The sequence below is a fragment of the Eubalaena glacialis genome, chromosome 20, assembly GCF_028564815.1.
Source record: "Eubalaena glacialis isolate mEubGla1 chromosome 20, mEubGla1.1.hap2.+ XY, whole genome shotgun sequence".
NCBI classification, from domain to species: Eukaryota; Metazoa; Chordata; class Mammalia; order Artiodactyla; family Balaenidae; genus Eubalaena; species Eubalaena glacialis.
In genome coordinates, this window is record NC_083735.1 from 9,861,805 (window position 1) to 9,886,966 (window position 25,162).

Genomic DNA, 25,162 nt, shown 5'->3' on the forward strand with positions numbered 1-25,162 from the left:
CAAGTCAGAATGGATTACATCAATACCTCTGTCTAGTGTGTTTGTTTATTCTGATCCCACTGAGATCTTGGACATGTAAATGAAGTTCAATCTGTCACTTGAGAGGAGGTATATTTTTAAAGTTCCCAGACTATCATCATCCTTCTCATCATAAATGGCAGAGACATTTAAAGCTGCACCCCACTTGAGAGCTTTGGGCTTTAATTGTTAGACTTTGGAAATTATTAGGGAATTTACATAAGGAGAGACAGAGACAGAGAGAGAAATAGAGAGAGTGGGAAAGAGCGGGAGGGAGAGGGGAAGAGAAAATTGGAATATCCAATCAAGGTGAAATGATGTGAAACAGTTGACTTCCATACTTTGTACCATTGTATGGACTGCTATGATTGACCAAATTATCTAAGCAAATAGAGGCAATTACAATTTTAAAAGTAAAATCAAACAAAAATATTTTTTAACTTTAAGAATTGTCAGTGACATCAAGGATATATGTTATTAAAACTAAAAATATTCACATAAAAATCAAATACCAGTGGGAATGCATCCCTTCTGAACCCTATTCTTTCAAACTGCATTTCATTAGAAATATCATGGTTATAGGGAAGAGATACTATATCTATGTTATAAGGATTCATTTTCTTTCTTTCTGATAAGAGATAAGATCTCTTATCTTCAAAATCATACTGTACTGAAGATGTTGGTGATTGTATAAAATACTAATAGTATTTGTTATAATTGTTATTTATTGCCATTTTGATTATTATTATATTTAACTTTTGGATTGTCCTAATTTTTAAAAATTATTTTACAAAGGCAAATAAAATCACTGTGTGCTCTCAGAGACTTTATAGTCTGGAAGATAAGAGACACATATATTAGGTGCATAATCTAATTAATATTCTTTCCTTTTAGTTTCAACATGGAGCCCAGCTATGATTTCCTACATATCTATGAAGGAGGGGATTCCAACAGCCCTCTCATTGGAAGTTTCCAAGGCTCTCAAGCCCCAGAAAGAATTGAGAGTAGTGGAAATAGTCTCTTTCTGGCATTTCGAAGTGATGCTTCTGTGGGCTTGTCGGGGTTCGCCATTGAATTTAAAGGTACTGTGACCAGCTTAACTTGTGAGGAAAGTAATTTGTATCGAGATTGCTTTAATCATAAGCATTTATTTATAAAGTCTTGCCTATCTGTTTAATGCATAAAATTCTGACATCTCTCTCAATCGTCTGGGGAACAGGGTCGATCTCGCCAGTGGAGAAGAAATTTCCAACACGCATTTCTACCTTAGCTGAAAGAAAAGAAAATGGGGGAGGGAGATTTCTTTTTCCAAATTCATAGCCATTTAAAGATAAATTATGATTTGTGCAATAAATAATTTGAGTATTTAAGAATTATTTTAATATGTGTTTTACTATCTTAATTTGTTTCTTGAGGATGACTCAATTTAAGTCCATAAATAGCTTAGTTTGGTTTTTGTTTTTTGGGGTTTTTTTTTGTTTTTTGGGGTTTTTTTGGCTTGCAGGATCTTAGTTCCCCAACCAAGGAATGAATCCGAGCCCTCAACAGTGAAAGCATGGAGCCCTAACCACTGGACTGCCAAGGAATTCCCGATAAATAGCTTAGTTTTATCTCAGTATTTTTCAAGATGTAAAATATCGATTGCCATTTCCCTGTCCTGACCACCCATGGTGGTTGGTTTGATGGGGAGCAAGCACTGATCCTGGTCAGAGCTTTCTTCTTTGGTCACCTCATGAGTGACTCCCACTTCTTTGGGATCCACCCCCCCGCCCCCCCGTCACTAGCATCCAGAGAAAACAAACAGACTCACAAACAAAGATCACCCCAACCTAAGCATTTTGCTGTTGGGTTCATGAAAATAAATATATATTTTTTTCAAATCTGTTTCTCATGTGAACAAGGGAAACATGGGGTATATTACAAAGAATCAGAGAAAAGGATTTATCAAAACATTAATTGACAGTAGTGAGTGCTTTATAAAAAATAATGAAAATGTATACATTTATTTAAACTTTTGAGTTAGTTATTAGTTACTAGAATTATAAAATAAAATATAGGGTATGTTTCATCTATGTTAACCCTTTAATGGACTTGTATTTCTTGATATGGTTTTTAAGTAGGAAATTAATCTACTTCCTCAAAAACACCAAAATCTACAAATTTACTGATCTTTAGTACAATATACAATTTAAAAAAATTTAAACAATTCAGCACTTGAGGGAGTTACTGTGCTTTTTGGATGGGATCCATTAATGTTCACAAATAATTAACAGCAGTACTTTTAAGCATTTGCCATATCATTAGACAGTTTCTGTATTAATAGACAACACCCATTCTGTAATGAGTAAAAAAATCACACGTTTCATCTAAATATAAGACTGTAAGGAATGGGAGAGAATATTTGCAAATGATGAGACCAACATGGGGTTAATATCTAAAATATATAAACAGCTCATACAACTCAATACCAAGAAAGCAAACAATGCAATAAAAAATGGACAGAAGACCTAAAGAGACATTTTTGCAAAAAGAAAGACATACAGATGTCTAACAGGCACATGAGAAGATTTTCAGCATTGTTAATTGTTAGAGAAATGCAAATCAAAACAACAATGAGGTATAACGTTAGTCTGGTCAGAATGGCCATCATGAAAAAGTCTACAAATAACAAATGTTGGCGAGGGTGTAGAGAAAAGGGAACCCTCCTACACTGTTGGTGGGAATGTAAATTGGTGCAGCCACTATGGAGAACAGTATGGAGGGTCCTCAGAAAGCTAAAACTAGAGTTGCCATATGAGCCAGCAATGGACTACTACTCAACCATAAAAAAGAATTAAATTCTGCCATTTGCAGAAACATGAACGGACCTAGAAAAATTATGCTGAGTGAAATAAGTCAGACAGTGAAAGACAGATATTGTATAATATCACTTGTATGTGGAATCTAAAAATAATGCAAATGAATGTATATGGAAAACAAAAACAGACTCACAGACAAACTTACAGAAAACAAACTTATAGTCACCAAAGGGGAGAGGGAAGGGGGGAGGGACAAATTAGGGGTATGGGATTAACAGATACAAACTACTATGTATAAAATAGATAACAACAAGGATATTTTCTATAGCACAGGGAATTACAGCCATTATCTTGTAATAACTTATAATGGAGTATAATCTTCAAAAATACTGAATCACTATGCTGTACAACTGAGACTAATATAATATTGTAAATCAATTATACTTCAATGAAAAAAAAAGACTGTACATCTGTCATCACCTTGTATTCCCCAGGGCATCCTAGGGAAAGAGAATCTGCAGATGAGTGAATAAATGCAGTAGAACTTGTGTCCCTCATGATAGGGGTACAGGGCTGCCTCTTTGGTCTGGTTCTTTGGGTACCAGCAGAGCCTTCTAAATGGGTGCTAGAGCTCTCATGCTTTAAAAGTTCTCCAGTGGAGCCTGTGAAAGAAAAAATCATCAGCAAACAAGGAAGGACACAGCAATGATACAGCATCCAGCAAGTACAAGGCCCCATACGGTGAGGGAAGCAGGGAGCGGACCTGGCTCTTGGGCTTGACCAGAAGGAGCCACGGGGCAGTCCTGCCGAGTGACCCCAGGGGCCCGGTGGCTTCGGCGCAGGCGTTCTGGGAGGCGTCCATAAGCAGAACAGACAGGAACCAGGGCAGAGCACACCGCATAATGAAGTCATCTCACTGGGAAATGTGACAACTTGTAAGCAAAAAGCGTGCCATGAGTTATCACCAAACATCCTGAACTGACAACTGAGTAAATGCAAGTAAAAGCTTCGATGCAGTGCATTTGGAGAAATGAAGAAAAACTGGCCATCAGCGGTCTCAATTTGCAACACAGAGCAGAAAATCGTGGGAGTGGTATTTAACCAAACAGTACACTAAACCGACAGACACTTATAATAACAAAAAGTGATCAAAAAGGCCGACCAGGCAACAGGCATGTATTTTTTTCTCCATCATTTTTTTAAATATAATTTTAGTTATTTTATTTTTTATTTTTGGCTGCGTTGGGTCTTCGTTGCTGTGCGCGGGCTTTCTCTAGTTGTGGCGAGCGGGGGCTACTCTTCGTTGCGGTGCGCGGGCTTCTCACTGCAGTGGCTTCTCGTTGCGGAGCATGGGCTCTAGGCGTGTGGGCTTCAGTAGTTGTGGCTCGTGGGCTCAGTAGTTGTGGCTCGCAGGCTCTAGAGTGCAGGCTCAGTAGTTGTGGCACACGGGCTTCAGTAGTTGTGGTTCGTGGGCTGTAGAGTGCAGGCTCAGTAGTTGTGGCGCACGGGCTTAGTTGCTCCGCAGCATGTGGGATCTTCCCGGATCAGGGCTCGAACCCGTGTCCCCTGCATTGGCAGGCGAATTCTTAACCTCTGTGCCACCAGGGAAGCCCTTTCTCCATCATTTTATAGGAGAAAAATATATGCCCTAGACCAGTGCTTGTATTTATTAGACACTCAATACATTCTGTTGGATGACAGAGTAAACGACATCCGATGGAAGGACTGTTCTCGTGCCCACAGTTTTATTTATTCGTCCCTTATTTGCTTAAAATAAACAATCTGTGTTCTCTATGGGATCTAAGGCGGCGTTTAAGAATTATCAGAATGTCCCCTACTCCCTGAAATATCCAAATTGGTTTTCAATAAAGTGATTAGGGAGTGTTGGTTCCAACACAGTACACAACTATTGCTGTGAGTCTCTAACCAGAGCAAAAATAGAGGACCTGGAGGGGTTTCCACAATTTATATATATGATATGATATATTCATGATATATATGATAATTAATATATTATACATGGCATATGATACATATGTATGATAATATATAATACATATGATATATTGCAGATGGTATATGATGTACAATACATGTGATAGTATAATGTTTATATATTTATGTTGCACTTTAACCAAAGTATGTAAATAAAATATTCTAATAGCTGGTTATAATAATTAGGCCAACAGTTGCCAAAGAGATCTCTGTTTGGCTGATGTTGACACATAGGTCATTAAAAATATAATGAGAGATATTGAATAAATACAGTTAAACAGGCCTCTTCTCCGTCCTGCAGGACGTCACAAAGTTTGTGCTTTTCCCTCTTCCACTGTTTGTTATCCATACCTAAGAGGATGTAGGATGTAGTTTTCAGAGCTCATTGCATCTTTACTCTTTACCGGCTCACCTGCCACAATCTCCCAGGAGCGTCTTCTTCCTAACACTACTGTGTGGATTTACTCATTGGCCATAGGTAGACACTCAGGAAGGGAAAGTGCTTAAAGAGGAACATAATCCACATTGATCACAACCCCCAAAAAGGTAAAATGCTGGCTTCCATTTATACTTCCCAGAGATTTTTTATGTGTTTGCTTAACCCTGGGGCAAAGATTGTCAAGCCAAATAGAAAGAACTGAAACATATTTATTTTATCCACTCAAGTTATCCTTGAACCTATATTGACATTAATAACCCCATTCATGAATAACACATTCGTGACAAATAGCATTTTCTTAACTTTAGGCCAAAAACATGAAGAAAAACATTTCAGTATAACATCTATATTGATCCCTTGAAGATCTGTAAAATTCAATTCAGAGCCTTCTGACTTTACAAGGGGCTTTGCTGATGGAGTGAAGGACGTTGACAAGCACAAACAGAAAGCAATTCAAATGATGGAATTGCACACAACAGAAGGAGATATAGATACATGATTTAGAGACATTTGGAAGGTCTGCTGAAATATGACATTTACAGTGTTAATGCTACCAGCACATAAGTGGCACTACCCACACAGCTACAGGACTGTGAGAAAGAAAGAAGAGAGCTTTGTATTTATATCTGGGAAAAGAGAGGCTTTTAGTAAATGCCTCCTTTAGTGGACCCCACAGCTGGACAGATCTCTGCAGTGCGTTTTTGTGAAAGTTATTTAACCGCTCTTGAGCTTCAGATTCTCAAAATGTAGAATGGGGCCACAGATCATCCTCACATTGCAGAGGTGGAGTGAAGATTAGAATGAAAAACATGCAGTGTACCCAGCTCAGCGCCTGATACATAACATGCCCTCAATTCCTTTGAGCAGTTATTAGAATTAGAATAGAACTGTGTTGAACAATTATTACATCCCAGACACAGGGCTTGACCCTTATGGATCAGGAAATGTGCTTTCCAGCTAAGTGTGGCTTCATTGACTTAGTGAGAGTGGTAAAAGATCAGAACTTCTTTCCATGATTATCTCACCAGCATGAGAAATCACTGTTAATTTACATGAATTAAATCAATTTCCTTTTGAGAAGCCGAATTCTCCCATCTCTTCCTAAAATGTGCTGTGATTTCATGAATTAAGTACAAAAGTCAGGAAATCAACCTCAACAGCAATTCTGTAGTGAATTGTCATTTGAAAAATAAATAATTTTATTGAAAGGAGTTTTTTCTATTTTTCTATGATAATTATTAACTTGAACATTAATTGACAACTTGGTCAATTAGTCAATCAATTTTTTTGAGCATATTTTATATGCTGGACACTGTTCTAGGTACTAAAAATATAAACAACCGACAACAAAAATATAAAATAAAATTCCTGCCCTCATGGAGTTTACATTCATGTCTTCCACAGAGAAACCACGGGAAGCCTGTTTTGACCCTGGAAACATAATGAATGGGACAAGGATTGGGACGGACTTCAAACTTGGCTCAACTATCACGTACCAGTGTGACTCTGGCTACAAGATCGCTGACCCATCTTCCATCACGTGTGTGATTGGAGCGGATGGAAAACCCGCCTGGAACCGGGTCTTGCCCTCCTGCAATGGTACGTATGGAACCGGTGTTTCCTTCAGGGATAACTTCCCTCTGGAATTTGGACTCTCATTTTGGAGACAGTTTGCACTTCAGTCCTGTATCCCCTCATCACTGGTGGGGAAACCCCGCAGAGCAACGTGGGATAAGAACTTGACCTTCCTTGGTCGTTTAATTTACCCAGTGGATTAGCCATTCTCAGAGCTTTCTGGAAGGGGAGATATTTTTCTCTCACTTAGATCGTTTGGCATTTCTAACTGCTGTTTTTGTGTATGAGAGATGCAAATTACCAGTCTCTAGGTGGCCTCTGTCTCTCTGCTTCTGTCTCTGTCTCTGTCTGTCTCCCTCTTGCTCTCTGTCTTTCTCTATTTCTCTGCCTTTCTGTGTGTGTGTGTGTGTGTGTGTGTGTGTGTGTATCTCCCTCTGTCTGTGTCTCTGTCTGTCTCTCTGTCTCTGCCTCTCTCTCTCTACATATATACACATACATATACATATATTGCATATATAAGGATGTGTCATTTCCCCCCAAATACCAACAGTTTGTAATTCCTCATGTACATTAAATAATAAAAGCACCTATTAGAGGGTAAGGTCAACCTTCAAGAACAGGCAGTGTGATCCTACAGTGACAGAAGTCAGGTTGCAGTTGCCCTTGGGGGGGTGTGCTGAGAGGAGGGGTCTGAACACAGACTTCTGGGCCGTCCTCCAGGTTCTGTGTCTGGTGGGTAGCTTCGTGGGACCCTCCACAGACAAAACTCCAGACTGTGTGATACACCTTAAAAAGGAGACAGTAAAATCCTGTGGTTTGTGACAGAAAAATTGACTCCAAGGTTACTTTAGGATGAACTCAAGGACCGGTTTAGTTAGATACACTGAACTAATGAAATAAACATCTTTTCCTTAGGATGGCTCTGATGCTTCTTGTAACTTCCGACCAAAGTGGTGCTTCAGAAAATTAGTACGTGAAAAATCCGAGCAAACAACACAGGCGAACAGACCTGACGCCGTGGGTTGCTCTGGCATGTCTGTGTTTCTGGGTTTGTCTTATGACCCTGAGAGCTTTTCCGTTCAGGAACCCAGTCCTCCAGCCCTGCAGTACTCAAGGTTGGCGCAGACAGGGAACTTCACACACGTTTTCAGAGGAAATGAATAAATCAGGGAATAGCCAAAACAATTTCCAGTGAAAATTGAAGTCTTCCTAGTCTTACATATTTTATCCTCTAGCAGTAAACGCAGGGAAATAATTATCGCTGCTTCTCGGATTCCAGGAGGTTCGTGCGAGGGGAGAATGGTGAAGGGCCCACGTGGCTGTGTGGGGCGTCCAGATGATGTCTTTATGTCTGTGTAAACGTTACAGTAAGCTTTGAGTCGGCGGCATCACAGTGCTCCTCTGTGAGGGTTAGAAGAGCGTCCTCGTACGTTCACTAGAGTCACCTCAAAATGGCATCCTTAAAAGTGCGCACTGTATTAAATTCAAACATACTTTGAACTTATGGGGGATGATGATAAATTCTTTAGCCATAGGCTAAACGAGAAAAATGAGGTCACATTTAGGCAATAGATAAATAATCTAATTTTAAATTAGAGAGTTTTTTCCCGTGTCTGAAGACCCGTGAACTCAAGCATAGTTTCTGTTAACCAGTCATCACATTTATGTGCATAAAGCATACAGCACTGATTTTTCCTTAAGTCATGTATTTCAATTTAAATAAAACTAAAAATTCCGAATCATTAAACAGAAATGTCCTCTCCCATAGTTTATTTTGGATATCTCAAGGAGAACAGCACATTTTGTGCTGAATTAATGCCTGTGGATCACTCAGATCACCAGTTAAACTAAGCGAATGTTGCTATATTTTAAACATTTTGATAGTTCATATATTAAGGGATGTATTTTGGGCTAGTTTGTTTTAAATTCATGATATAATTTTTCTTTCTATTGCCTACATTTTTTTGTTCATTGAGGTTTCCTACTGAATTAGAACAGAAATGGAAACAGCCTGGAGTCTCTTTCATGGGTCAGAATGGCTTTTATTTACTTATGTTGTTTTTGGTTTACATTCAAATTTGATTGTATTTTGTTGCCTTTATATATGAGACATATACTCCAGTTAACCAAATGGATGAGTCAGTTTCTTGTTACCATCTGCAATGGATACTGTTGCAAATCTTTTTTCATTTAGGAAATGATCTAATACATTAATTACCAAAGAGTAACAGCATATTTATTTTCCTTCTCTTATCACATTAATATAAAAGAATTTCTAACATGAGAAAGACCATGCCTGTTTCTCAGGTTAACACAGTAACATGGACAGAGTAATTGTTAAGAATTAAATGAAAATTCTGTACATATTTTTCTCAATTTCACAGATGTTTGGTTGTGTTTGAAGGATGTTGTGCAGTTTGCGTGCTTATCTTTAAATCTGGGGGAAAATGTATAAGCATAGCGCAATTTGTCAAGGTAGCAGAGGACCTAAAATGCCACGTTTGTTTTCTTTCATTTCATCCTTTTTATTTTTTAGTGTTTTCTATTATCATAAAATAATGATCTTTCATCCTACCCATTAACAAAATAAATTTTTGTAGTTATACTTGAACAAATATATCAGAAGATATAAGATTTCTGTTTGATAAGATTTCTGTTTGATCATTTGGGCATCGAAATATTAGCTCAGTGAAGATTTATTTCCACTTTTCATTTATGCTTGTTGTTTAAACTTTGAAATAGATAAACTTTTCAATAGAAAAGGGATATTTGCAAAATGATGTGCTTAAATTTTATATGTCTAAAAGAAAATAGATTTCCATTCTTCATTTGTACTTATTTTTAAAAATTTGAACTTTTGAGTGTTTAAGAAAAATTATAGTTCTGAAATAACCTGGTTGAATTTATATGGCTAATTTTCTTAAAATTAAGTGATATGTCTAAACTGGTGGAATGAAGCTCCCAGCATTTCACTGAAAACCTTGAGCTTTGAAATTTAACTTACAGAAATTTACTTTATCTAAAAGTGAAAAAAATTTTTTTCTATTTAAGATTGTAAAAAAAAGCCATGGTAAGTGTTTTAAGGTGATAAAATTATTCTGAGTTAAGACATCAGCATGAAGGCTGCTCTTAGCTTAGTTAAGGGAAATCTCTACTAGTTGATCATAAATAGATTATAACTGTCAGGTATTTAAGCTGTCTTCCTTTGACTTTTAGAGTATGACTTCAGTTTTCCAGCTGCGTAAAGCTGGACCTGGGAAGTCTCCTGCCAAATCATCAATGAGGTGCTTTGACACTAGCATCAGCATTCTGAGCAGCTTTATTAATCCTGGAGAAAGTCCCATCCATCAATTAGGACTTAACAATGTGCTAATTAACATTCAAAAGATTTGACACGTTATCCCCGACTTCTATCCTTTTTAATGCTTGAAAACTGTCACATTAAGAAGAAGTAAGCTATAGAAATATAAACTTTCTCAAATACTGAAAAATAATTCTGAATTCAGATCAGAGAAGGTGTATCTAGGATAAGAAGGCATGCAGTCAGGCCACAAAGGGCACAGCTGAGGTGCAGTCGGCGTCACTTCAGTGGATAAATAGTGTCCTAAGTAGATGAGCAGCCGTGAACCTCTTTTTAAGTAAAAATATGAGGAATTGAAGTATTCGCAGTTTAATCCCGAAACTGGGATTTAGTTGAAAGTCTATTTTAAGATGTTTAACAATAGTATTTTGAATATCCAGGCTACAGTATTTTTCTATTTTCTCAGCAAGAGCAATGCTGGGGGTAAAAAGATGATCAGAGGGAAAATAAACACACACACACACACTCGCTCTCTCTCTGAACTGTGCATATAACACCTCGTCAGTGTACCTGCCCTGACTTTGTAGTTTTGGGTTCCTTCAGCTCTCAATGGAACTTATAGGAAGAGACCCCACACCCACTAGTAACTATACATGTCACTCTTGAGCTGAATCTACGATGAAAACACAACAAGAACTAAAAGTAAACATTACTTTTTTTTAGTCCCATAGTAATATAAAGACAGTAGAAAACTGAAATAATCTTTGTATCTCTTAAGCTAATATGATGGTTGATATCAACCAGAAAGTTCTGGTAGGCTTTTGACGTATTGATAAGAATTTTTCTTTATTGGACCTGTTTTTATTATCATGACAACTGTTTTCATTATTATTTTAGCATGTCTGAGAACGTTCTTAAAAATAATATTAGGTCTTCCTCTTAAGTTGAATTACTTTTTTTCTCACCTCGTCAGTCTTTGTTTTTCTTTTTATTTTACTTTTGGTAGCAATGTAAAATCAGTTTTTAACTGTGATATTTTGTTAAGTTTTTGAATAATCATGCTCATTTGTTCAGTGCTTTCATTTTTAGGTCACCTGTCACTTGCCATGTGGTTACGCACAGCACGTAATTCTCCGTTGGTCTGTTTCAGCCCCCTGTGGAGGCCAGTACACTGGATCAGAAGGGGTGGTCTTGTCACCCAACTACCCTCACAATTATACAGCTGGTCAGATCTGCCTCTATTCCATAACGGTACCAAAGGAATTTGGTAAGATTTTCTTCTTATTTTTAATTCACTGTCATATCTCTTTCGGTGTTAATATTTCCATCATTTTATAAATAAATATCCCAGCTCTTGGTATAATAGAATAATATAAAAGAAGATGACTTAAAGTAACAGGTTTTCCAAACATGTCTTATACAAGATCCACTACAATTCTTTTATCAGTGTGATATAAAATTCTTCAATTTCCTTCTCGGATTCTGATCCAGAATAATCAGAGAGAATAAATTTGCCTTTGTTCTTATTTTTGTTAGAAAAAAGCATTTCTCCTTTGGTTGTTTAGTGTGTAGAGGAGGATTGCACCCTCACATGTGAGCCAGGGGAACACTGATCAGCCTGTGGGGTATGGGCACATATATTTGGTTATTGATTATGCTGGAAATCACTGGATCAGTGAACACACCTTTGAGTGACAGGAGATGTAAAAGCAGGCAGAGTCCTATCTGACCCCTCCAAACCTGGCATCCTGGTTTCCCTCCTAAACTTTGCTTCCAACCTGAGCCAGTTTTCTGGGATGGCTTCATTTCTAGAAGATCCTTCTCTGGTGGTTTCCTGGTGGTTTACTCAACACCGGATCCCCACATCTTCCCTCTCACTCTTGACCAGGAAAATATTTTTGTGTTGGATTCTTTCCTGGAGTCAACCAGATAGTAGCTTTTATAATTTTATGGAATAGTTCCTTTTTCCCAACAGTAAAATTTAGAGCCCAACATAGTCAAGGTTTTTTTCTACACACTCAAAATAGCAGCCATCCACTCATAGAAATAAAACAGATAAAAATTCTAAGGTTAGATTCTGTTTGAGGGAAAACATTTTAAAAATGCAATTATATGACAAGAAAGTTAATTTCTGCTTAAGAAACTTGCATATGGGAGACAAATGATTTCTATGAACTTCTGTTATATTAATCACAGGCTTCTTAAAATCAAATGAAAACCTCCCCCCAAGCACTTGTTTCAGCATTTGGTATTTTAGATCACGGGCTCTTCATGAACTGTGCGACGCAACTTGCTTAGTCTCTTAAGCCATATCGTGTAGCTTCTGCTTTCCGCCAGTTCTCAAGGATGGTTGAGTTTTCAGGCAAGGCTCTCCTTGTATCATCTTGCCATGATAAGAGGAGCATGTGCCTGGGACTTGGAGAGTGATGGATGTGAACATGGAAACCAAGGCAGAGGCAGAGGGACCAGCTTCCCAAAAGGCAGAGAGTGGGTCCACTTTATGAGCACATGGAAAATGTCAATCTCATTTAAAAACTGAAAGACTGGGCTTCAAAATATTTATTTTGTTATAAAAAATGGACAGTAAAACTTCGAATAAGTCCTAGACTTTCACTCTTTATGCTGGACCAATGCCTCTAAAGTCCCTTATTTAGCCTCAGTTAATACATTTTTCACCTAAATTCCCAACAACATTCCTCCAATTACTTTCCCATGAATATTCCTTTTATTTTTATTCATGGATACTTGATAAAATATAATTATCACAATAGAATGTAGCAGCCAGAGTTTATGATTTTAGTTTATTATAAAATTTTATTGAGTTGTCACAACACAATTATGACTTTTCAGCAGAAAAAAGGTACACTCCTATCCTAAATATTGATAATAATTTCCCAATATGAAAGGTTTAATGGCATAAATTTATCATATTCTATCTGGGCAGAAAACTTTAGTCTGGAATAAAATAGTTATAAAGAATCCTTAATAAAAACCTATACTACCTTATCTATTATTTCTTCCCCCTCTTCCTTACTCTTTTCTGAGAAGTGAATCGATCAATTAACAATTAATTCAATGATTGTGATAAGTGCTAAGATGAGTAAAATACTCTTTGGGTGCCTGAGATGCCCAACAAATATTATGGGATGGGGTGACTGTCCCTATTGTGGGAAGGGACTTCTTACACAAGTTCCGAATGGGAAGTGTCATGGAAGACAGATCATCAGATATCCTAATTTCCTCCCTATTTTCATCCAAAAGCATCACCAGAGTATCCTTTCTAAAACAAAAATCTGATCATGAAAACACCTTCATAAACGTTTTCACTCACTCCTCTTGCCCCCAGAGCAAAATCCACGCGTTTCCTGGCCTTCAGGGCTGTGAAGTCTCAGGCTGCGTGGCCTTGCTCCCCCGTCCCTCCCCCGCCCCCTTTATCCACTGAGTGTTAGCAAAACAGACCGTTCACCTGCCAAAAACTGCTCCTTATGTTCGCTTGCTGAAATAACCCCTTGTGTCCCATTCTTACACAAAAAGGGTTTCCGTTCTCATTTGTTAAGGCTGTAGCTGGAATGCTCTCTCCCCCATGAAACATCATTGTCTCCACAGCTGGAAACCACCCCTCCCTCCCTACACCCGCCCACGCCCTTCGCCTGCACTTTCTCATCCCCTGTCTTCCAGCTGCAGGAATAGCCTTCCTTGACCAGCTATGGCCCTTGGCAGATGTCTGCTGGTTTGGACAATTGGGTTGAGAACAGTCATAGGTCAGAACTCAGGCCAAGCAGCTCTTCAGGGAAGACTCTTCCCCCACCCTGAGTTCAGGCCCCTCTTCCTTCCCGACACCAACACTCTGGCTCTGTATTTGTTGTGGGAACTACCACAGACCTTAGCATGTGATGTTCCTGGGACAAAGTTTCTATCTTGATCAGCCCTTCATTCTTAGTGTCCACTATAAAGCTTATGCTTTCTAAACATTTCTTGAAAAGAAGGTAGGAATTATGTGTGTGAGATTCACTTTTCTCCTACAAACGAGACTCAAACAAGATGAAGACTGAATGTTGAGGTGGGGGGACAGTGAAGGGAGGGCTGTGCACGCAGGAGCCTCCCTCATGGGATCCAGAAGAAAGTTCTGTCCCTCTTTCTAGCGCCTGTGTTCAGAGCACTTTAGCCACTGGGAAATTCACCTTGCTCACATGCTTCCTTTAATTGTGCTTCTCTAGAAAATTATAAAATCTTAAAGTACTATATATATATGCATATATTCTCTTACATATATGTGTAATATATTATACATGCATGTATATGTGCACTGTATGTAATACATATATGTAATAGAATATATGCCACATATATGATATGATATAATGTAATACAATATAATATAAATACACACCAGCTGCTATAGTTAGATTTTCCTCCATTTTGCCAACACATAGATTAATTCTTTCATGTATAACTGGTACACACACCTCCATTTCTTGTTCAGAATGATTTAGGATGATTTTAGTTTAAACCTTACACATAGATAATTGTTGATCGTTGCTTGTAAATGAAGACTAAATCACAAGTTTTTCTAAATACTGTAAAGGCCCTGTATATTATCCATTTGAATACAAAAATGATTAAATTTGAAATAGTAAAATACTTGCGATGTTTTACTTGGAGGAAGTGTGTTCTTGAAATTTACGTAACCTGTAAGATACATAACCTGTAGAGTAAAACAAGTCAGAAATTGCTATAATATGTTGCTGAATCGTGTATAAATTGTAGTGAGTTCATATGAATTTGGCACTGTCATAATCATAGGTGAAGAATTTTAAATTCCCCAACTAATTGCATGCTTTAAAAACCAACAGGTATCTTGATTCCATACCTACTGTTCACTGAATAAAATGTCATTAATTACTCTTAAAGAAATAGGACCACCTTATGGCTATTCTTCTACTATCCTAACATAGTATTATAAGAAAAAAAGTCTTCATTTAATGTTCAAACTGTACATGGAACAGTAATTTTATTCCTTTTATTAAGTACCAAAAGATCAAGAAGCAAAATAAAATTGTTTAAGCAACAGAAAACTTTTAGAAAGCAGAGAAAATAAGCTAATTTTTTTTACAGGATTCTTAGGATCATGATATTTTGGAGGTATCTATAAATGGTATGATCACCATTTTCATTTCTTTCATTTTAAAAAAGCATTTTGTGCCATCCCACCCCCTCTATTTTCAGTGGTATTTGGGCAGTTTGCCTATTTCCAGACAGCACTGAATGACCTGACAGAACTGTTTGACGGAACGCACCCTCAGGCCAGACTTCTCAGCTCACTCTCTGGGTCTCATTCAGGTAAACTTTCAGTGAATTGTGTCTTTAATTCTAGTTACACAGCCAGGGTAATTAATTTTAAACTCGTCTATTTTTATTTTCATTTGTGAAGGAGAAATTTAATCATCTTTGAACTTGCTTGTTTAGTAAAATCTTATTTTCAATGTAAAATTTCAAATGTATTTTTATCCCACATATAAAACCACCTGTCTTTATAATTTTGCTTACTAAGATTGTGGAAAATATAATATCCATCTCAGTGAAAATTAAAATATCAGAAAAAAGGGGTAATAAACTATCTTGTTATTTTACTTTCTATTCTAAGTGTCGTAATCTTCCTGGAGATAAACACTATTAACATTTTGGTCTGACTCATTCCAAACTTTTAAATGCATACATGTGGAGATGCACCACAGTCACACGTCTATAAAGGTGCAGATGTGTATACACATACATACATTCACGTGTGCCCCTATATATGCATGTAAACATACATGGGACTTCATAAAACATGGGATATTTTTCACAATTTAATTTTTATCCCATACATTCATTTAAAATCACATGTAGAGGTCTTTCCCTATCAACAAATATGAATATACACCAAACACCATTTGCTGAATAGTATTCAGATGGGTTAATGAAGGAGTTTATTTACCCCAACCCCTCATGGATGCCATGGCCCTCGTTCGTACCACTGCTACATTGTCATCATTTACCAACACAACATCAAGCCATACTCCTGCGTCACAGCCTGTGATCAACCAAGGCTAAGATTCCGTTATTTCCAGTTGCCCAGTATTACTAACCACAGGTCTTAAGACCTATGTCCTGTTAAGACCAATGTCCAATGATGTAATGTCCAGAAATGCATCAGAAGATACACATTTAAAATGCTGATACATCCTGACAAATTCACCTCTGAAAAGCTTAAGCGATTCACATGCCCCTCAGAGTACTTGAGACCATTCCTGCACATTAAGAGCTGAAAAATACATTTCACAGGTTTTTTATTTTTTTCTGAGTTCTTTATTTTTTTTAAAATCAACTTTGGATTCTGAGACATTTTCTTAATTCTGAGTAAAATCCTAGCAAGTAACTGTCAAAGTTGATTCTGAGTCAATGATTCACCCACTTCTGTTTCCCACATTATCAGCTAATTGGCCTATATCAGTGCTTTCTTCAAAAGAAGCATAAAGGAGATCACGATGAAAACAACATTTTGATGGAATGTCAAGGCAAGAACAGAGTTTTTAAATCTTTGTAGAAACAATGTGTTTGGGTTCTACACGCCAAAGCAAAGTTTTATGAAAGTTCAAAAAGTAAAAGTGCAATTCCAAGTTAATGATTACTTTCCCAAACATTGTCCACCACAGGCCGTGCACTGAATGGATCCTGCGTGTTATCTCTGTCTGTTTTTCCCTCCAGGTGAAACATTGCCTTTGGCCACATCCAATCAGATTCTGCTCCGATTCAGCGCGAAGAGTGGGGCGCCTGCGCGGGGTTTCCACTTCGTCTATCAAGGTGCGTCTCTGCCGCCTTCGCCCGGCTCCACACACTGTGCTCGTACCACTGGTTTCAACACCAAAACATCTGAGTTGCACTTTTTCTTAATATTTAAGAATTTGAGGGTATCCATGTATTTAGAATGAAATTATTTAATAAAAATATTAAAGTTTTTTCTTTTGACAATTAAATGTGATACTTCTAAGACAAAGATACAATAACGCTTCGATTATCTGGCATGATGACGAAACAAATATTGATTAGATTACCTTAGTATAGCGCAACACAATTTGCAAAACGATTTCAAATGTATTATAATATTTCGCCTAACCTAGTTAAAATTAAGTAAAATATTTCGTAATAGATTTTAGTAACTGTCTTAATGAAATACACTTAAAACGCATGGTGCAACTTCAAATCTTACTGTAAGAACTAATTGTCAAGGAAATGTAACAAAACCAAACTAAATCCAAAATACCATCCATGTTTCTATCCCTTGAAATACCTATTTTATTTCGCTTGTATTCTATTAACTTTAGGCATTTTCACCCCTTTATAATTATTTTTGAATTTGGAGCTTATTCAGAATGCTTGGGATTGCACAAAGTTTCTGAACAATGCAGTTTTTTTTCCTGTTTCTAGTTCGCCTTCAGTTTGCATATCCATTACATGAATTTGAAAAAACACCCTATGGACTGTCCATCCACTTTCAGAGGCACAGAGCCTGACTCTGGATCTGACTTGCGATGCCTGTACAGCTGAGATGGGAAAGAGGTTGTCATCTTCAGCGATAAACTAACTAAGAATACTTAGCTTTTCTAGGTCTCAATTTTGCTGGAGGCTGGATAGATTACAGGCCGCTCTTGAACATTTTCTTCAGAAGTGGAGGAGAATCACTTTCTGGCAATGGTTTCTTTCCTTTAATAAAGACTCCTCCAGAAAACATGCTTGACAACATCATGTTTTTCATAAAATTATAGAGAGTAACAATCTGTCATATCATTCATAAATGATTTTTGATAATTGCACACTGTGAAATGTATGGCCTCAAAATATTTCACGATAAAAACCCTTCAGTGTTCGGCAATAAGATGATTTAAAAGTTATGGAAAGAGTGAGAATGATGTTTGATGGGCAGGTAGGAGGAAAAATATCTCTAATCTAGTTTAAGGAGCAATTGCTTGGGTGATGATGCTATTATGTTAAAATGAGTTACATTGTTCTAATTAAACCTTTGTTAAAATATAAATAATTAAACCAGTATTTTTTAAAATGAACTTTATAGGAGCGGGTCCAGTTTAGGCAACTCACCTCTCACCCACTTCTAATTTTCTTTAAATAAATTCTGTGTTACTTTGCAGAAGCAGATTCACAAACCAAAGTAAGTTGGTGTGACCTCTAAGGAAACTGGACTGATTGGTTTAAGTACATTTTTTGTCCTGGAAAAATTCAAGTTCCTGGAATTGTCTGCCTCAATCAGGGACTTCCTTTAATTTTTGATGAAGATTAGAAAATTGATCAGATTATCAAATAAAATATCTGAAGCACATGACCCTATGTCTGTCCTATTTACACATGTTATCTTCAGAAGTCATGGTTTTTAAAATCATATTTCTTGTTTTAAAGCAACATATTATCATTAAAATGTATAACATACATAAAAGTGAAAAGAAGAGGAAATCATTTATAGAAGGAATATATTTTCCTTGCACTTAAGAATATGTCTCTAACATACTCAGTATTTCTTCTAACTTAAGAATATGTCTCTGACATACTCAAAATTTCTTCTAAAGTTCCAATATATCTCCTTATCTTGCTTTGTTCCTACAGTGAGTTTATGCAAAAATGGATGTCTTTTTATCAAAGCTAAATCCTTCGGAGCTAAAGAGCTAGGATCATGAATGCAATTTATAAATCACTCAGGAGCACCTGGGAAAGTTTTCAGTACATCTCAAAAGTTAAATTGAACATGGCCTTCTGAAAGATAGTAGTTTAGTGGAAGCCTAGAAATTATTTGAACTCTATTGTGTAAAAACTTTCTGAATAGTGCTTTCACATACCACTTACGACTCCATTCCTCCATAAGTTATTAAAGCTTAAAATTGCACAGGGACGTTCTGACTTGCACGGCTATGGGCTGTGTAACCCTTGTTCACAGACAGTTCTGTCGTAAAGAGCTGTTCAGACTTGGGTGAGGAATGAGTGCAGGTGTCAGGTACAAAAAACCCGTAGTGCGCGACCCAGGCAGCTCCTGCCCTCCGTGTCATCCTGGTGAATAACACGGAGACAGTGGTGGTGAGGATGTAGCTGCCCCTCTGATCTGGTGAAGAAATGGAAGTATAGAGGCTTTTTTTTACAAAGTATTGTAACTTTTATGTCTCTGCTGGGTTTTATTTGCTTGTTTGCTTTCCATGCTGCTTTGGAGTAGAAGGATACATTGAGAAGTGAGGGAGGTAAGAGGGTGCCTGAGGACACATGGGCACCCAAGAAGGCTAATGGGGTGACCCTTCACACCACAGTGCGTCCTCCTGGAGCGAGAGCCCCTGTAATCATTCTAACAGTCACTTCTGGACACTGTAACATCTCCCTTGAACACTTAGGAGGAGTGCAGTGCTTGCCTTTAAACATGAACGTGTTCAGAGTGTTTTAGATTTCCTTTTATGCATCCAGGAGAAACCCCCCCCTCCATCCCCACTCGCTAGCACCCTGGAATTCCCTGAATGTCCATGGTGGGGGTTCCCATAGCTGCCCCTCCTCTTCCTAAGCTCTGGGACCAAGAGACTGGCAGAACCTGCCATCAGTAAATGTGGTTCTACAGGTTTTAATGCTCTTTGTCACTCCATAGAAAATATACTACCCCTAATGTCAAGGTCTTCTAGGTCAATGCAAACATAAAAATCAAATAGTCCTCAGAAACCCGCCGTGTTGGAGACTCACCTGCTATTTCTTAGCAAGTTCAGCGCTGTTTCTCCACACCCCCGGTGGGGGTCCCCTTTCCTACACTGTCCAGAAGAGCTGTCTCTAGGATGGTGAATAAAGTCGAGAACGTGAGCTTGGGTTCTCTAGTGGGACGATAACGGTGATGTTATTGCTGCTCATGGCCACTGTGCTCATTGCAGTCTGGCCTACCAACTAGTGGCCGTCAAGCACCACCGCCGAGACACCTGCCAGGGCTGGAGAAAAGCCCAGCATCCTCTTGGTACACGAAACCCGCTCTCATTAAAGTCCCTTTGATTCTATTCTGTGAAGTAGTTATGTTGCACTTAGAGACTTTTTCTGGCCCAAAATACACACCTTTTAATACTAGAATCAACCTTGTTAACACTGGAATCAACACAAGAAACAAGCTATGTGGCCACAGAGACCAACAAAGGCAGAGCAAGTATTCTTTTCTCCTTTCCTGCTTACTCTGAGGCACATCCTCATTTATGAAAACTGTCTACACTACCCTCTGCCTCTCTGCTCTGTCTGTGCACACGACTGAATGTGTCTGTGTTAAACTTGGTGGTTGACAATGTCTCGTCAATTTACTACTATTTGCAATTGTCTTACATTTATGCCTGCTATTTCCACAGATAGTCTATTTTCCTTGTGTGTTTCAGTGTAGAATTCAACCCGCCTTTCAGTTCCCTCAAAATAACTCACTCACACCAAAATTAGTAAGCCATGCAGGATTTACTGAATATTTCAAGGGGAAAATGAAGCCGTGCTTTTATATCAAACCTCCCCACTGTGCACAACTTACAAATGCCAGTTGGCCGCATCTTTGTCTTTCCAGGTCACATTTCTCATCTCCCAGCCTCACCTGACACAGCACCCTGCCTTTAGCCTTCCAGCTGCCAGTCTCCCAGACTCAGCAGCTATCAGGACTGTCCTCTGCCAGGGTTTTCCTAAAATAAACAGATACCAGAAACAGAGCTAGAGAGATGGAAATGCTTTTTCTAAGTTTGGGTAGGAGGAATTTACAGTAAGGTTTTCTTTGCTTGAGGTCCTTCCTAGGCATGCAAATACATCTTTTGGTTGATTTTCCCCCGGGCCTCATGTTTCCTCACATGGCGTAAATTACACAGCTTAGTTGGTTTTCCACTTCTAAGAAACTCACATTTTGTTTCAAGAGCTTATAAAATGCATACTTTTTACAAAGAAGATTGAGCATAAAGTTTTGTGCATAATTCAGTGATGTATGCTTGAATTCACCGACTAGTAATGGCTTGTCAAATCAGGTTTTTAAACTACGAGAACAGAGTGATTTTCAGAAATAGAATATGTCCCTGTGTCACTAAATGAAATAGGAAAGACTGCTTCACTTGGACAAGTTACTCTTGTCTGCATTCAGGTTTATTTTATTATCGTTGTTGTTCTTTTTCACTCCACCTACTCTAAAAGAGGTGCAGTAAAAGAACTGCATGCACATATCTGTGGCTTAGAGCATTTGTGGTGATGTAAGAGTCCATCACATGACGTTCCTCTTTTCCCCATATTCACAGTATCGCCCGTTTTCAGTGTCCTGAAAGTCCCAGAGAATACCACCCGGTCTCTGAACCAACACAGTCCTCGGCCTGAGAAGCCGGTCACTGTGTTCATCACCCTCTGTTCCAGGCTGGCCCCATTCCCTGTCCACTTGGCACTGGGCTGATTTCAATTTTGCTTCACGGTAGTGCACAGCATTTACTGAAAGATGGAGAATAATGGCTACCGGAATAGAATTTCTCTCTGATGTGGCCCGAAACCTCCAGGTGAGGGCAAGCCCCAGAGGACGGGCTGAAAGGGAGAAGTTCATCGGCATGGATTAACTGCTGGAATTTTCCCCCAGATATTACATGCAGTTTTGATGCCTCTATTTCCTAGGTTTCCTCTGTCCCACTTTCTCAGATACTTAAAATTGGTTTCTTCGCTTTGCAAACTTCTTCCTCTAAAAATTGTCCTCCATCATTTCATTCAACTGCAAGTATTATTCATTTATTGTTATTTTCCTTGAAAATAGACAACTCTGAAGTTCATGAAGAAAGGTTTAATAGTGACATGTCTACAGATGACCCTCAGTGGTGTGTTTCTCCTCATTCGTGATACCCTGGAAAAATGCTGTGTGTGAGGCCACTTAGAGAAGTGTGGAAACTTGGCCACGAATACAGGGTGCTTCCCAAGTAGTTCAGGACAAATAGAACAGTTAAGATTGGAGATATTTCTCCATATTTGTAAAAAATTCTCAAGAATTGATTGTGGGATATCATTTTATTCATTTGTTTATTTATTTATTTATCGCTCTCATGCTACTGTTCGACTGTAACAAAAAACCCAGACATAAAAATATGGCAAATATAAGTTTTAAGCCATATTTTATTACAATAGAATATTTTATATTCTGCATTGTTTTCAGTTACAGAAAAGAACATTCTGTAGTATCATTAATTTTATTGACTATAGCTATTAGACAGTATACAATTTTATTAACTTTTGCCTTCTGATCAAAAATATTTCAACACTGAATTGAAACATAGTTTCATCAAAACAGTCTTCTGACTTCCATTCTCTGATTTCATTTCCTTCAGATAAATACCCAGAAGTGGGATTGCTGGATCATATGGTAGTTCTATTTTTAATTCTCGTAGAATTGCTTCCTGACCAGCAATTTACCCAAATGGTGTCTCTTATTGTTTAGGTTCAATTCAAAACAAGATGCCAGTGAATTAGGGAAAGGATCTTAAAGACAGAAGGATTATTTTTAAATAAAATGACCCCTTTCAATTGAAGGCACACGAGGACGGAGAGGAACGGGGTCTTGGAGGCAATAAACACAAACTGACTTTTGACTCAGGGACAGAAGCCAAAAATGCAGACTCCCAAGTGCATACCTTGTGGCTCTATTTCTCAAAGAGTCCGTTTGGGGTGGCAGACCCCTTTGCCGCTGAAGTATTTTTCAAACTTTATCTCGTGCCTCTTTTTATAAATAGAAAAATCTCTTATAGCGATAATTCACTGCCTATCAGTGAATTCTGATCTGCAACCTGAGTACACATCTCACCGGAATGAGGCTCAGCCGCCAGGCCCAGCATCAAAGACCATAAGAGCCACACACCGTGGAGAACCCGGGGACAAGAAGAAAGTAGGGGGTGGGGGGTAGTTATAGGATGCAGGCTTGTGCTGGGTGACTTGGGGCGGGACCGCAGGCAGCATGATTTTGCTTTGGATTCAGCGCTGTCGGGTTCACTGTGACGATGGGCATCTTTGTTTTTATGTCGGGTGTAGAAGGAACAGAGCAGGGCTGCAACTGTGATTAGTAGAGGTCATGATTCATGTTCGTCTGGAGAGGGGAATTTCTGTTCTCTTCTGTGGATTGCGTAGTGTCCCCGATATTGCTTGTGGTTACGAACAGGCAGTGGCCTCAGAGGTTGTGTGTGGTCAACAGGAGGACAGCTCGCTCTCCGGCCGGGCAGCAACCAGCTGTCAGTGTCAGAGCGCCTCGTTACCTTTCTCACAACCTTCAGGCCAAATGATGTCCCCACCAGCTGGAATCTATTATTAAACTTTGTTCTTTGCTGTATAGTCTCTTTTTTTCATTTCCAAACGGACAGTTATAATATTAGACACCCTGGGGAAGTGTCAGCACTCCCTCCAGCCCCAAACTGCTCTCCCATCCCCGCCTCCCACCTCGGAGAAACGCTGGTCCAATGGGAAGACCCCTGGGAATGAGGCCATCGGCTGGGTCTTATTACCAGCTCTGCTCTCAGACCATGGTGCAAACTCCCATTCCCCTCTGTTCCCTCCCAAGTCTTTCTGTACAGAATGGATTGTTTAGTTGTACGTTTTCCTATGGTATGTGGGGTTTTTTTAATTATGGTAACATGAGATTTACCCTCTCAGGTTAAATCTTTTAAATCATTGTTTAAAATGAACGGATTACGTTGTTTAAAATTAGCAGTGCATAATACAGCACCATTAACTATAGGCACAGCTTTGTATGGCAGATCTTCAGGACTTGGGCGTCTTACATGACAAACTTTATACCTGTTTAACAGCAGCTCCGCACTTGCCGCTCCCCTAGCTCCTGGCAGCCACCATCTGCTCTCTGCTTCTATAAGTTTGTCTCTCTTAATTGCTTCATGTGCGTGGGACCATGCGGCATTTGTCCTTCTGTGACAGGCTTGTTCCACTTAGCGTAATGTCCTACGGGTCCATCCATGTTGTTGCAAATGGCAGGATTTCCTTCCTTTCTAAATGGCCGAATAATATTCCATTGTATGTATGATATTATTTATCCATTGGTGGACATGGAGGTTGTTTCCATAGCTAGGCTATGGCAAATAATGCTGTTATGTACATGGTGGTGCAGATATCTCTCCAGGATAGTGATTTCATTTCCTTCAGATAAATACCCAGAAGTGGGATTGCTGGATCATATGGTAGTTCTATTTTTAATTTTGCTATTAAATCACCATGGCCATTTATAAATAATCCTTTATGTAACAGCTTTTCTTACTAGAGTCTGAGGTCCTCGAGGATAAGTACAAGTTCTTAGTCATCTCATGATCACTGGTGCAATGATCTGGGTGCTTAATTAATTGTAAATGCATGAATGTCACTCAGTCCTCATAAAGCACTAATTCTCCATATGCCATGTTTTCCTCGTCAGAAATGGGAATACGAGGTGGTCCTCAGGGTCGACATGAAGATGCGTGTAGATGTGAAAGTGCTCCCTAAATCGTCCCCTACAGAGACTGTGAAAGGCATTATTAATTTCCACATTAACATAAATTCTTTCTAGACTCATCTTAAATTCTATTTTCAAGGAAATATCGTGGCTTCACGATGCACATGCAGATGGTTGTGTTGTGTGTCTTGCCTCTAGCTGTTCCTCGGACCAGTGACACCCAGTGCAGCTCTGTCCCCGAGCCCAGATATGGGAGGAGAATTGGTTTGGAGTTTTCAGCAGGCTCCATCGTTCGCTTTGAGTGTAACCCGGGATACCTACTCCAGGGCTCCATGGCCATCCGCTGTCAGTCCGTGCCCAACGCTCTCGCTCAGTGGAATGACACAATCCCAAGCTGCGTAGGTAAGCTTGTGTCCCTAAGGCGGGATAACGTGCACGTGGTCCTCCGTACCGGGTTCACAGCAGCACCAAAGAGCTGCACTTCAGTCCACATGAACTGACCCATGCTCCAGACCTATTTAAAGGGCAAGTTATCAGAAATAATTGAGTAGCAGCCAAACCCT

At 38.7% G+C, this 25,162-nt stretch overlaps 1 protein-coding gene across 1 annotated transcript in view; it reads left to right on the top strand.

The window, feature by feature from the left end:
• The window catches only part of CSMD1 (CUB and Sushi multiple domains 1), a 1,818,880-nt gene that overhangs the window by 1,603,648 nt on the left and 190,070 nt on the right, over positions 1–25,162 (top strand). Inside the window, exons 29-34 of the mRNA XM_061177359.1 lie at positions 913–1,100; positions 6,655–6,849; positions 11,277–11,393; positions 15,353–15,466; positions 16,874–16,969; positions 24,798–25,001. Of these exons, the coding sequence (XP_061033342.1) occupies positions 913–1,100; positions 6,655–6,849; positions 11,277–11,393; positions 15,353–15,466; positions 16,874–16,969; positions 24,798–25,001 (914 nt within the window). The remainder of the gene's footprint in view (positions 1–912; positions 1,101–6,654; positions 6,850–11,276; positions 11,394–15,352; positions 15,467–16,873; positions 16,970–24,797; positions 25,002–25,162) is intronic.